We start from the raw sequence: 13,989 nt of genomic DNA on the forward strand, positions 1-13,989 counted from the left end.
CTCCAATAAATTAAAGATTGTCATCAAAATCACATTCAATAACACTAACACAACACAAATACAGTACAGTAAATTATTTATTTATTAATATTGATTAATTAATATTAAATATTTTCTTCTCAAAGTGCCACATCGACATTTTATATTTTTTGGAAGATGAGCGAAATCATGTATACCATGAAACAAATATTTCATTAATTTATAGTAACTGATTTTTTTCTTTCTTTTTCGGAAATAATTAATATTTTGTCTTCCAAGGAGTAAACAAATGTATACACTTACATAAAGTATATTTATTCATATCAAGCTGCTGAAGTAGGAAAATGCAACGGCAATCAGTTGTCTTTTCACAGTAAAATAAAAAGAAATCAGTAAAATATCAATTATTTATATATACACTAAAATAAATATATTTATTTTAATACCAGTTGAATTATTTTTTTCCCCCCAAGAAAGTTTCACTGTTCAAATATAAACCGGTCCAAAATGATGCACCCTACACACTTAGGATAATCGCTCATCCGCATCTGCGGACCACGGCCACCGTTTGAGTAGCATGGCGTGTGCTCGGTAAATGTCACCATTGCACGGTTCTTGCATGATTTTTACACTCTTTCAATGTGTGAAACGAGTCTTTAGTTGGTATTTTTGAACACATTTTTTTTTTCTCTTCTTCACTTTGGAAACTACTGCCACGTGTTATTTCTTCCTAGAGGGGAACAAAATGCCTGTTGATGTCAACTAAGATAATACTGTGATTGAATTGTCAAATTAAAAAAAAAATGACATGATTTCTGGGATTGGTTCATTGTGCAGTAAACGTGCCATACTTTTTTTTCCCCCCCCTCCAAGTTGTCCGAGGTCTGGCGGTCGTCGTTGTCAGGTGGCGTTTCAGCGAGTGCGGTGAGCCCTCATGTCGCATCTGCATCAGCCGCTAACGCAAACCTACCTGGATCCAAGATGGCAGCATCGCAGCGCTTCCGATGCGTCCGCCTTTCAGGTGGAGTGTTAGACGTAAAGATAAGATCCGGCCTTCAATCGCTTGTAAACTTCAACTCAGGTCAGCGGCCTTTTTACGAAAGCAAACAAAAGCTGCCTGATGATCACAATAAGGAAACATTTTAGTGTTTTGATTCCCAGAGTGAGGAAAAGAACTACGAACTACCACAGTGTGATCAAAACATTGTTACCATGGAGACAAATTTGTTTGCTGTGTGCGTTAGCAGTGATAACTTTCTTCAAATGTCTTCAAAACTTGAAACGTAAAACACTTTGCTGTCATTGTGCAAGTCAGCCGACAGTGGAGAAGGTTGAGGAGGAGGAGTTGTGGTTGGGGGGAGGGGAGGGGGCTTACTCCCTCGTGGGAGGCCGCGCTGAGGCGACGCCAGGCGGCCAAGCGAGCAGCAGCAGTGCGCTCCGAGCGAGCCCGGCGTGCGCGTACCCTCAAGCCGCTTTACACCTCCGGAGAAAACTGTAAGTACAGTGTTTTTTCCAGGCTACTTTTGCTAAAGTGCAGTTAGAATAAGACTTGTAAAATTAATTCACAAAAGTACGTATGCAATCTTAACCTTTTGTCATATTTGTTAAAACTGCCTGACTGAATCTGACAAAAAAAAACTTGGTAAAAAAAATCTCAGACTCCATTTTGTATTTTTAATTAGACGTGGAAAAGCAACCAATCAGAGGCTGTGTTAGTCATTTGCAGTTCGCTTGTGCCACGCCCCCCCCAGCTGTTTCAGGGACTTTGCTGAAACAATTGCGGAATATCCAACTTTAGTTATCAACCAAAGTTAAAGAGGTATCAGTTTTAAAATTGAAAACAAGTATGAGTACTTCTCACCATTTTGTTAATTATTTCCTTACAGTTGACAAAATCCTGGCAGATGCATGATGGAAGAATCCCACGACCAGCAGGTCCCTCACGTTTTTGCCAAAGTAAGTCCGCATACATGCAAGAATTCTCCGAATTAGATTTTTTCCTGTCTAAATTTGTCACAAGAAAAAAGTGTTTATGTTTAAGCTTGTTAAGGCTCACTCAGTCATTCATTCAATTACACAATTGATTTGTGTATGTGTGTGTTTGCAGAAGACGGTGAAAAAGAGGAGAATTTGTGAGAGGTCATCAAACGTCAGGAGAAAGTTGATTAAGTCCAACCTGTCGGTGGACACTGAAGGTAATTTCACGGCCGCTAAACATTTTAGCCACAATCCAATTGTTGTTTTTTGTGTGCAGCTGCATTACAGCACTTTTTGTGACGAGGCCACGCCCCTTAAAGGCACACATCCAACACAGATTCAACTTTTATACAAAGCGGTGCTATTTTCCTTACGGTGCCATGTTAGCAACATGAAATGTAGTGATTGGAGTGGACTTGTCTTGAAATTGGGCCGTTTATTTTTTGGTACCCATCTGCAGAACTTTTCCAGGACCTTGACTAAAATTGAACTTTTTTTCACAAAAAACACTTAAAATATGTTAATATTAGCAAGGTCCCCAGTTTTTTTTAACATGAGCTTGAGGCCAAATTAAAAATTCATACAAAATTTAAACAAATCAAAAATGTACTTGTAATTATTGCTCTAATTCTATTATATATGTGGATTTTTGAGTTGTGAAAATACAGCCATATATGAGAAAGTAGCGCAATCTTTGAAAATTCAGAAACCTTTCAAATCTCATGGATCTGCTCACTTATTGTTGAATAAAAAAAAATAAAAAAATTTGCTTCAAAATGTTTTAGCGTCAAGCTCAACACAGATTTAACACTCATGAGTAAGACGTATTTTAAAATGTAGCTCTTTTTTCTTTCAAATCTGAATATTGAAAAGACGATTTTTATAAAAATCCAATTAGAAAGAGGCACCTGCAGACATTATGGTGGGGGGTTGTCTTGGTTTGAGTTGGGGGTGGAGTGGTGGGGTCTCGTGTTAGAGCAAGGAGGTTCTAGCTGTGGGAGTGTCATCATAAATTAGCTGTGCGACGCTCAGTGTCTGCCGGGCTTTTTTTGGCGGGAGCTGCTGCGCCGCCTCCCTTTGCTCTCTCTCGCTCTCTTTCTCTCTCTTCCTCTTCTCCATCATCTCCAGCTGCATCATCACCTTGTCTGCTTCAATTCCTCCTCCTGCTCCTCCTCGCCTGCACAAAAAGACAAGAATGGATCTAACCACTTTTTCCTGACGCGCTCAACAGAAAAAGACACTTTTTTGCTTTTTTCAAAGTTTTTCTTTTGCAGACTTTTTTTGTGTCGTTCTTTGAGATGTTTTTCCTTCCATGGCAAGACTGGCTCACTGAGCTCTAAGTGAGACGGGATGCTTCAGGATTTAAGCGCCAGCGTCCTCTTTCCAACGTGTCTGCAGCACACAACTTTTGGTTAGTGCAACTCTCGACAAGATGTGTGCAACTTTGTTTGTTTTTTTATGATGAAGTGAAGCGTTTTCATTTTGTTGAATGGTGAAATGGCTTCTTAACTGGTTGAAGCGAAAATGTTGATGTCGTTGTTTGGAAGTTCACAAAGAACTGAGCAGATTTGTGGGGAGTTACAATTCCGAAAAGGAAATATTTGACATATCTTTCGGGGTTGTTACCTCAAATGTTCTTCTCGGTATTCAAATTTAAAAGTTTGCATTTATTATACAATTTGAACAATAATTAAAAGTAAATAAGCACATGAGTGAAAGTTGACTTTAATGTGAATTTTTGCAGGCTAAATGTTTTTTTATTGATTAAAAGAAAGTTGCCCATATATTAATTTTTTAATTAAAAAATAAATACGGCAAATTCTATACATTTCAAAGTACATTTTTGATGACACGTAAATCCTAAAAAATGTTTGTGCTTATTTGTTTCATTAGTTTCTACAAAAGGCTGCAATCTTGTATGAATATTTTTTTTTTAAATCAAACAAATTTTGTATGTATAATAATGAAAATCACTTTAAAAAATAAAATGTACGACTTTTTTCTAGTGTTCCTGAATTGTAGTGAATACTGACTAAAGCTCACCTTTACGATACACGCTTTCCAAAATAAGCAGTTCCATGAAAAATCAAAGAATTTCAAAATTTGAAATGCAGCTTTTTGTTGTCACCCAGCAGTATGATCTTGGAATTCTAAAACTAAGTCTGTGACAATCGGGTACGTGTTTTCTGTAAACAAAAATAATATTTAGCATATTTTTGGAGTTTTTTTCAAATGCATGTTGAACCGACAAAACAGTTTGTCTCAAAATGACAGCACAATATTTCATGCTGAGATGATAAGATTCACCAATTTTCCTTTCCTAGATGAGCGCGTGTATTTCCAAAGTGTCATCTGCAGCCATCATTCTCCTTTCAAGCAACTTCAAAATACTTCTTCCTTCTTCTTTGTATTAAAAAGAAATTGATTTGACAGCGGGTGAAAATGTTGAATATGGAATGAATATTTGATCCCGGCTCAGGATGACACTTCCGACGACGACGGCGGCTCTTAACTTCCTGTCCTGTTATAAGCCAAGATTTATTAGGAGAGGTAATTGGAAGGAAGGACTCAGGGAACCGGGCTGAATTTCCCACTTGAGGGAACTTTGGCAGGTGCCATGTAAACGTTCGGACAAATCTTCGGACAATGAATGTCATTTTATGGATGGTGGAATTGTTTTTTTTGGGGGGGGGGGGGGGGGGGGCAACTACCTCATTTCACTTCCTTTCTTCCTTCCTGTGTCCGTTTCTTCAGCCAAACGTTTGCGCAGGTGTGCAACATTTTCCAAAATGTCCAATTTTCAAGCCTACTGTGCTTTCAAATGCTTCCCATTTGTTGCCATGCACGTCTGTGTGGCAACACAGCAAGCTCAGTCCGACCAAAATCTTTTCTTCCTTCTCCCTTTGCAATTACAAAACACTTTTGTACTTTAGTTGTAAATTTGGTCAGACGTCAGTCTTTTAATGCTGAATTTGGTACTCTCTGCTTTTATATGTCAACGTTGGAAGCCGTCTGCTAAAAGCAAAAATTTCTACTCCCGTTTCATATCGCAAAAAAATAAAAATGGTTTTAGTTTGTAATAGCATAATATTAAAAAAAAAAAGACAACCATTTGAGTATGTATAAAATAGGTGGCAGAAATGTGTGTGTGGCTGCTTGGAAGCTTTCACCGTGTGCACATGATGCCAAACAAGAGATACAAAGTGGTTTCTTTTCTCTTTTATTTCAGCTCCCTCTGCTTTTCCAAATCCTCTTTATTCATCGTGTAAAAAAAAAAATACCTTAAATTGGTCAACAAGTACAAAGTACAGGAAGTAATTCAGAAATAAAAATATCAGATCCACAATATTTAAAAAATAAAATAAATGGATGACGAACAATTAAATCGTGTCATCGTTCTCTCATCCAGAGTGAGAATAAGGAAAAAAGAATGAAAAGCAGACATGTCGAAACATGCTAATTGGAGCTAATGTGTATAAATAGAGGCGATAATAGCCGCGTTGAAGCTTGATTGGCGCAGTGTCCGGGTTGGGGAATTTGAATTTTTTTTTTTTTTAGGGGGGGTAGGTCATTTTTGGGAGAGCCAAGCGGGCAGGTGCGCAGGTAGCAGGTAACATTCAGCAGGCGATGGAGGGGGGAGCCAATTAGAAGACGCTAACAATGGGAGACTGCGTGATGGCATGCCAGCAAACGGTGAATAGAGTCACCTACGCATTCAAAAGCGTATTAATTAGCAACATTGCGCTGAGATTTTGCTCTCATGATCCAAACAATTCAAAACAGTCTTCAAAAAAACAGATTGATTTATTATGGTGACATACAACAGTACTGCATAATGAAAATGGTTGAATTTAAATCATTAGTGTTTTTAAGGGCTGATTTTGTTGGTACAGCTCTTGTCAAATGTCAGACTTTAAATGATCCAACCCAAATCCACTTTTAAAATGTTTTGAAAAATAAAAATCTTAAATGTATATTTCTACAAACTAAATTGCAAATTATAAACATTTTTTTTTTCCTGAGATACAATTTTCTATTTAAGTAATTATTTTGGTAATGACTCAGATCATTGATGTTAAAATTATCATATCCTCGGCAACTATAAATAGCAAACTTATTTTTCAATACTTTAAAGATGTATTATTTTGAACAACTGTTCTTAGATAAACAAGAACATTTGGAAAGAAAGAAACAAAAACAAAGAAAATATTCAACATTGTGAAAATATCAGTTTGGAAGATCCAAGTGCATATTTTTTTTTCTACTGATTTTTATTATTATTTTTATATGCATCAGCACAATTAATATCAGGTCCAAAAGTTGAAATTGAAATTGCTTACTTTCTTCTATTTATTTTTTTAATCCCATCAACCAAAATCATTATCATTCTAATGATCATTTTCTTCATTATTATTCTTTGTGAAGAAGCCATTTTAAGCGGCCACCAGCTTCCACGTTGAAGCGGCTTGGTGGCTTACAAGAAGAAAGACAAAGAGTAGGAAGAAGAAGCAGCAGCTCCATCTTGATGTTCACTCGGGGCTCCTTGAGGGAGGGGGGAGGCGGTGTTGGACTTGGGATCAACATCACAAACATCTCAAGGTGTCTTGTCTTGTCTTCTTTGTGCTTGCAGCTCAAGTTCCCGACAATGACGAGCAGTTCGTCCCAGACTTCCAGACTGAAAACTGTGAGTGCCACCACACTTTGCGCATGTGTGTGTGTGTGTGAGCGTGTGTGTGCTTATTTGCATAGGGATGAATATTGTTTTTAGAGGATATTTTTAACATTGGGAGGGCCAGGCTGAGTGTCACCTGATTTTGGGGGGGAGGCAGTAAAAGGAAAGGAAGGTGTTTGGTTGTTGTTTTTTTTTAATCCAGAATAGAAATGTTCTCATCTCACGAGAGGCCCCTCGACCTTTTTTTTTTTTTCTCCTCAAAGTGCTTTTTGTGCACACTTTCCTCTAAATCGGGATTTTTCTTCTTTTTGGCCCCTCGCTATCGTCGTACGCTGCTCGCAATGTTTCTAAGAATACTCGGGATTGAAATTGAAGGTGATGTTAGTCTCACCTGGTTGCTTTGCCATGTGACGGGGGGGGGGCCACCACCAGTGGGGACCACATGTCTTTGGGACAGGACGCCAAAGGGAAAGGACACCATTTCTTCCCAATGTGCTTTAACCCGTTTTGGATTAAAGCAACCATTTTGGACAAAAATCCAGTGCGTGTTTGTTGCCGGAAAAAAAATATTCCCCAACACCAGTTACACCATGTTTCGCAAAACTAGGTGGACGTAGCAGGAAGCAAGTCTAAAGGACCCATGCCTGAAAAAAAAACAAAAAAACCACTTTGTCGTGGTCATGAAAACCTAAAAAGTTTAACTCGGATGGAATTGAAGCAGGTTGGCATTCCAGGCCCCAAAAAACACTAGGTGGTCTTCCTTTTTTCTTTTCTTTTTTCCTTCTAATATTTTTCCCTCTTACTTGAAATGACACATCAAGAAGTTCAAGCTGATTACACTTTAGAAAAACAAACCCTTCAGACAAGCTGTTTTGAAACTACTTTTAGCATTTGTGACCCTCACGTTTAACGGGCTCCCTCTGATCTTGACTCCTTACTTCCGTTTGATTGATTGATTGACCAAGAAAGCTCAAATAAAAGCGTATTAAAGCCATCGGGCTTCATTTAAATCGGGATTTTTGCTGCTGCCATTTTTTATCGTGAGACGAAAATTTAGCTGGAACTGCTGGACCTCCATTCCGGGCACTTAAGGGTAAATACTTTGTAGTTGATTGTAAATCCCGCCTAAGAGGTCAGGGTGACGGTCCGGTTGTCCTTCAGGAGTGCTGCTGACCATCTGAGCGGCTGAGTTGGCACACTGGCAAGCTGCTGACAGATGGCCCCGTGGTTGGGCATCCCAGACGCCATCTCTCCCATATGGGTTCCTATACCACCACCACGCAGGCCCGTGTAGATAAAAATGATGGATAGCACTTGATGGGACGTCAACATACACCAAAATAAACCGTGCTAGCGTCTATTATTTTAGTGCGGTTTTATTTTTTTTTGGGTCTGTACCGCAAAGACACCCACCCTGCTTCTGTAAATACTTCCCAAAACCACAGCTTGAAAATATACAAGTGTACAATGTGCACACTGTCTCTAGAAAATAAACCATTTTGAATGATATAGTTATGAAAGAAAGGCTTGTTTGGAGTCCAAGCTTAGAATTGGAAGTGTAGCGAACCCGAATTTATCGCGCGAGATGCATTCCACTTGATCTGAGAGACTTTGTTTTTGTTTTAGCCTCTAGACACATTTAGCGTTGTGGCGCTACACCGAAGTAGCGCAACTCCAAATTCTCACCTGTTTAAAATTGTGTAAAAAAAGACAAAATAAACACAAAAAGGGCTGTTTAAAATCGCCTAAAGTGAGATTGCGAGGGAAAAAAAGTGATACAATAGGCGTTCAGAATTTAGCCTATAGAATACGATTAGCTTAATAAATCAACAGCGACTTTTTTTTTTTTTTAACCGGTCGCAACATCTTGAACTTTGACTTGGCGGTCGTCTTCAATGTCACGTTGGCGTGGAAGCAGCATGGTGGAAGCGTTGAGAAGGAAGAAGCTTCTTCTTTGTCTGAGCTCCACAGATGCTTACCATTAGCATAACTTAGCGGGGAACGGCGGAGGTGTAAAATGGGGCCACACGTTCCGTCTCCGCCGCCTCGCCGCCATTTAACAACGAAGGCCAGCACCTACAGTAGGTGAAAATGAAATAGAAGATGTTTTCACCCTTTGCCAAAAAACCTTTCCCCCCCCCCCCCCCCCCCTATTTTTTTGTTAAATGAACAAACCGGGAAAGGATCTGCCAAATATGGGCGGCAAAAACACACCATTTGTACCTGAGAATGTCCAACATGTCACAGCCAAGGACTCATTAATTAGCCAGGATTTTTTTTTTTTTAAATATTTATGAATGGATGTCTGACATTGTGCTTTCGGGCATTTTGATTTCAATAGTTTTGTTCATTTGATTTTGGCTGAAAATTTCAATTCAAATTGTATATTTTTTCAGTGGAAGGTCTTTTAAAAGACACCAGCGTCTTACTTCTTAATCAATGTGCAGATAATGAGAGCAATCACGCCATGATGGCTGTGACATTCTATATAAGAAAAGGAAGCGTCTGGCGTTGCGCTCGCTATCGATTCGCGTACCTTGGCATCCCGCCGTCAAAAATCCATTGTGACATTTCCACGGGTGACTCTTGGATGTCGTTGTGACGCTCGCACTGTTCAATTAAATATCGTTATTGGCTCTACTCAAACTTAGTTGAGTGTGTAGAATGAACTTAGCTTACACAAAAAAAATATTCAACCAAATCTTTTCATCCAACAAAGGAGTTTTAAGCTATGCCAAACACCACGGAGAGGCTAACGGAAATTAGCATCGATGTTATTGTAATGGTAAACTGTCAAACAATTCAATTTAACACTTAAAAAGCAGCAACATATCAAAAAATGGCCTTTTAGAAATATGCACCAGCTCTCTCTGCTAACATTTCTTTTTCCACACAAACATCGTCAAAGGTCTCCCCACAGGAAGTGTCTCTTTGACCTCAGATCGATGACCTAGAAAGGGCATTCCCCCAGCGTGCATTGTCACGCCCCCCCAACCCGTTCTCCAGTCATGTGACATGAGCAGATCCACTTGTACTTTTCCAGCAGCTGTCAGTCAAGATGTGAGGAACTCCTCCCAAAATCCCCAAATGTCATCCCTAAGAATCTTCCATGATGTCTTGTAGAAACGTGTTGGTCTACATGTTGGAAATGAGATTAGACAGCATGTCTGCACTCTTACAAGCACTGCTTTTCATTAGTGAGCCAAATACAAGATCAAGGTCCACTTATCAAATTTTGACGGCGTGTGGAAGTTCTGGGAATTCTTTTGAATTCATGTTTTGTGTCCTGCTGTAGTGGCGTTTCACGGCCTGCAGCTGAAGATCAAGAGGGAGCTGCACAGTCCGTGTTCCGAGCTGAGCTCCACCTGCAGCCAAGAGCGGCCCTTCAAGCTCCAGTATGGAGAGAAGTGCCTGTACAACGTCAGGTATGCGCTTCCTCAACCTTTGCCATTGCACAAAAACGACAAATGCTAACAAAGAATCTCACGTGTGTGCCGCAGTGCCTACGAGCAGAAGCAGCACGCAGGCATGAAACCCTCCAGCCCAGTGACGCCCCCCTGTAGCACCCCCGTGTCCCCACTTCATCATGGCACACCCACGCCCAAACCCGAGCGGACCTACGCCCACGCTCCGCCCTCCTTACCCGATGCCGCCTACGCCATGGACCACAGGTGCAAAACACAATATGCTAGCATAGCTTTGAGGGCTAGCAAAGATGCTATTTTTAAAAAAACGTTTGCTTCATCAGATTCCGCCGTCAGCTCTCCGAGCCGTGCCACTCCTTCCCATCCCCGCCGACCATGTCCCGGGACGTGCGGCCTCTGTACCAGCGGCAGATGTCTGAGCCCAGCATTCCCTTCCCTCCTCAAGGCTTTAAGCAAGAGTACCCCGACCCGCTGTTTGAACCCCATCCCGCCATGATGGGAGCGCCGCTGCCCCACATGTACCCCGCCGCCATGATGATCAAGCAGGAGCCCCGCGACTTCAACTACGACTCAGGTGAGCAACTGCGAAAATTATTCCGAAAAAAACCCCAAAACCCTGCTAGCTTAAGTCGTGGAATTAAGTAAAAATAAACAAATACAGACTTGACATGCTTCCCACCACCGTGAGCCTGGTTAAGGAAGTGTAGTGGAGTTGATTAAGTTTGACCATTATTAAGCAAAGGGGCTCTGGTGGGTTTGGGGTCTGTGTTGGAAGCCATTTCCTGTGGCGTGCTAATAAGTGAGTGGGCGGAGGTTACAGCCGGTCAACATTCTCAAGCCTACGCTCAAATTCTGGAGCGCTTTGATTACACGTCCATTTATGATGTACACTAGAAAGTTCATTTACCTTTAATGCTTCAATGGCACTCCTAGTCATTTGACTACAAGCAAACAAAATCTTCCACTATCCCAATGATGGAGGTGTGTGATTTTGACATGTTGACAGAAGGACAGGATGGTATGGAGGGGTGCGGCCAACGGCTAACGTAATTAGCCACATTTCCGCCACGCGCCCATTAGCCGGATGAAGTCTGATAAAGATTGAACGGTTCATTTGTCTTGCGCTGTCATGAAGCTATTAGCTCATGACACCGTCGAATGCTAACGTATTCCGCTCGAAAATATTTGATCATACATGATCAGAATCAGCATGTTCGTTTTTAAAAAAAAAAATCCTTTCTTGCCTGGGTTTCAGCGGAAGTGCCCAGTTGCCATTCGGTTTACCTGCGCCAAGATGGCTACCTGGCACACGCCAACCGGACTGAAGGTACCAGCTATGACCTTTGGAGCCATCGCAACAACAACAGCAACATTTCCGACGCTCCTTCTCATTGTCCAGGTTGCATGTTTGACAAAGTTGCCAGGCACTTTTACGACGACACCTGCGTGGTGCCCGAAAAAGCGGAAGGTGGGTACTGTACTCCCGAGACCATGCTTGATGTGGAACATAGCCCACGAGCGTGCTTCCTGCTTTCAGGCGAGATCAAGCAGGAGGCTGGACTGTACCGCGAGGGTCCATCCTACCAGCGACGAGGATCTCTTCAGCTGTGGCAGTTCTTGGTGGCGCTGCTGGACGACCCGTCCAACTCGCACTTCATCGCCTGGACGGGCCGTGGCATGGAGTTCAAGCTCATCGAACCTGAGGAGGTGAGGACAACTGAATTTATGGCAGCGGCGTTCTTCAATTGCTAAAAGCCGAATGAATACCACCAAATGTTCATTTGGTGTTATTATGGCATTATTACGCTGCAATTTCTTCCCCATCTTTGAGAGGAACAAGGGAGAAAGACAATTTGGGTGTTTACTGGAGTTTATTTATGACAGCAATCTGGAAAATAAGCCCCCAGAGTGGCTGTGTTAGGAAGGCCGGGTGATTGGCGGGCGGGCAGGTGGGCGCTCCGCCAGACAGGTGCCACAACATCTGCTTTCCTCCTCGGAGCGGCGTAATGAACACAGTTACAGTACGCCCTAATCAGCGTCATTAGCGCCACGTGGACTCTTAGCTTTGTCACAGCTGCTGAGCGTCAGCTATTGTCGTCGCTAAGTACGTACGCGTGTGTGACGCAGGTGGCACGCCGATGGGGCATCCAGAAGAACCGACCGGCCATGAACTACGACAAGTTGAGTCGATCGCTGCGCTACTACTACGAGAAGGGAATCATGCAGAAAGTGAGTCCAATTTGGAAAATGTTTACGTATGAGAATGAGTGAGACAACGTGCGGTGCAGCAACACATGTAGACAGACAATTTATTCTTTCAACACAACTTTGATTCTAATATGAAACACAAGAAAATGTGTTTTTAATATCGCTCCCGTTACTTCCACCATCCATCCCGACCATTTCCACATCCATCCACGTCAGGTGGCGGGCGAGAGATACGTGTACAAATTTGTGTGCGATCCGGAGGCCTTGTTCTCCATGGCCTTTCCCGACAACCAGCGTCCGGTCCTGAAGAGCGACGTGGAGCGTCACGTCAACGAAGAGGACACCGTGCCCCTGTCGCACTTTGACGAGAGCGCCCCCTACTCCCAGGAGACGCCCTACTGCCAGCCGCACCCGTACAGCGAGGCCTACGTCTACTAGACCGCAGGGACAAAGAGAAAAACATCCTACCTTAAACTTGTTTGACATTTTAGGGCCGTCCTCAAGAATCATCGAATTGACACGCCTACCAAATTTCATGCTGCTCAATGACATTGGCTGAATTTGAAGAAAATTCATTCAAAATAAATTTTAAAAAAATCACCAAATGCCGTCATGTACGCGAAGCATGATGTCAAAGTTTAAAAAATGATTTTGAGGATCCTTCATCCAAAAAATAGGGCGCAAGGGCTCAGTAATTATTATCCTTGTTATAATTATTATCATCAACATGATTTTGTTGACGTGCACTTTATGGACCCTGACGGCTCTTTGGCGTACTTTATGTTTATAGCTTAAGTGTTTTTTTTTTGTTTTTTTTTAAAAAGAAAATTAAGATGACAACTTTCCAGCATGCCTCACCTCAGAGAGACTCGACTCCCCGTGACCAGGACAAACTTTGATTCTGTATTTTGGGGGATTTTAGCAAAGCTACATCCTTCTTGTGTGCTCATTTCAAGAGAACATGAGCGCCAATGTGACTTTCTGGAGACGTCAAAAGGATCAAAGACGTTCTGGAGAAAAAAAAAACCAATCCGAAGTGATGAACTCATGGACGTCAACGAAATGACCGGACACTTGATTAGGAACCCCCCCCCCCCCCCCCCTCCAGAACATACATCCTACTCTTTCCAAGGTTTTGACCCTCTCGTGTATCTTATGATAAATATCTGTCAACCACAATAATAAACGTACTGTTCAATGAAGACTTTTTTTGAGTGTCATTTTATGAGACCATCAAATCGAATGGGTTGCTCATGTCTCTCACCTGGAATTTAAATTTAAATAAATGTTTGTTCACGCCCCCCAAAAAATACGAATACCCCGGCAGATGAATCTCATATTACTATTACTTTTTTTTTTATTTGGCTATTTATTTTCTTGTCAATTGTCAAAAAAAAAAAATAGACATTTTATTTCAAGTAAACCAGCTGTAAAAGATTAATAACCTCATAGATGATTTAAATGTCACATTTGGGATTGTTTTATGTTTTTATGACTTATTTTGGGCATTTTTTTAATGTCATGGGGGGGATGGAGTTTGAAAAAAAGATCATTGGGTGGTTTCAATGGTACTGACTTAGGTTTAATGGATTATGTTTTGGAAATAAAATGTAAAATACCAATTGGATAAATAAGGGGAGACAATATTGGACAAAATAAAAATTTTAATATTGAGTACAGTGATAGACATCCTGATGCATACTTGTGTGTGTGTGTGCGCACGCGCGT

At 41.3% G+C, this 13,989-nt stretch overlaps 1 protein-coding gene across 2 annotated transcripts; it reads left to right on the plus strand.

Moving 5' to 3' along the window:
- The first annotated feature begins 1,574 nt into the window (after positions 1–1,574).
- etv1 (ETS variant transcription factor 1) lies at positions 1,575–13,463 on the plus strand. Of its 2 annotated transcripts, XM_037275111.1 has the most exons (11): positions 1,575–1,935; positions 2,087–2,174; positions 6,587–6,640; positions 9,924–10,053; positions 10,129–10,299; positions 10,377–10,627; positions 11,309–11,380; positions 11,453–11,521; positions 11,591–11,760; positions 12,181–12,282; positions 12,478–13,463. In XM_037275111.1, the coding sequence occupies exons 1-11, from the start codon at positions 1,888–1,890 to the stop codon at positions 12,697–12,699; spliced, it is 1,377 nt and encodes a 458-aa protein (XP_037131006.1). In that variant the 5' UTR covers positions 1,575–1,887; the 3' UTR covers positions 12,700–13,463. The 2 variants fall into 2 exon arrangements, with proteins under 2 accessions (XP_037131006.1, XP_037131005.1); XM_037275110.1 differs by lacking the exons at positions 1,575–1,935; positions 2,087–2,174 and adding an exon at positions 2,919–3,367.
- Positions 13,464–13,989: the final 526 nt, after the last annotated feature.

The sequence above is a fragment of the Syngnathus acus genome, chromosome 16, assembly GCF_901709675.1.
Source record: "Syngnathus acus chromosome 16, fSynAcu1.2, whole genome shotgun sequence".
Lineage (NCBI taxonomy): Eukaryota > Metazoa > Chordata > Actinopteri > Syngnathiformes > Syngnathidae > Syngnathus > Syngnathus acus.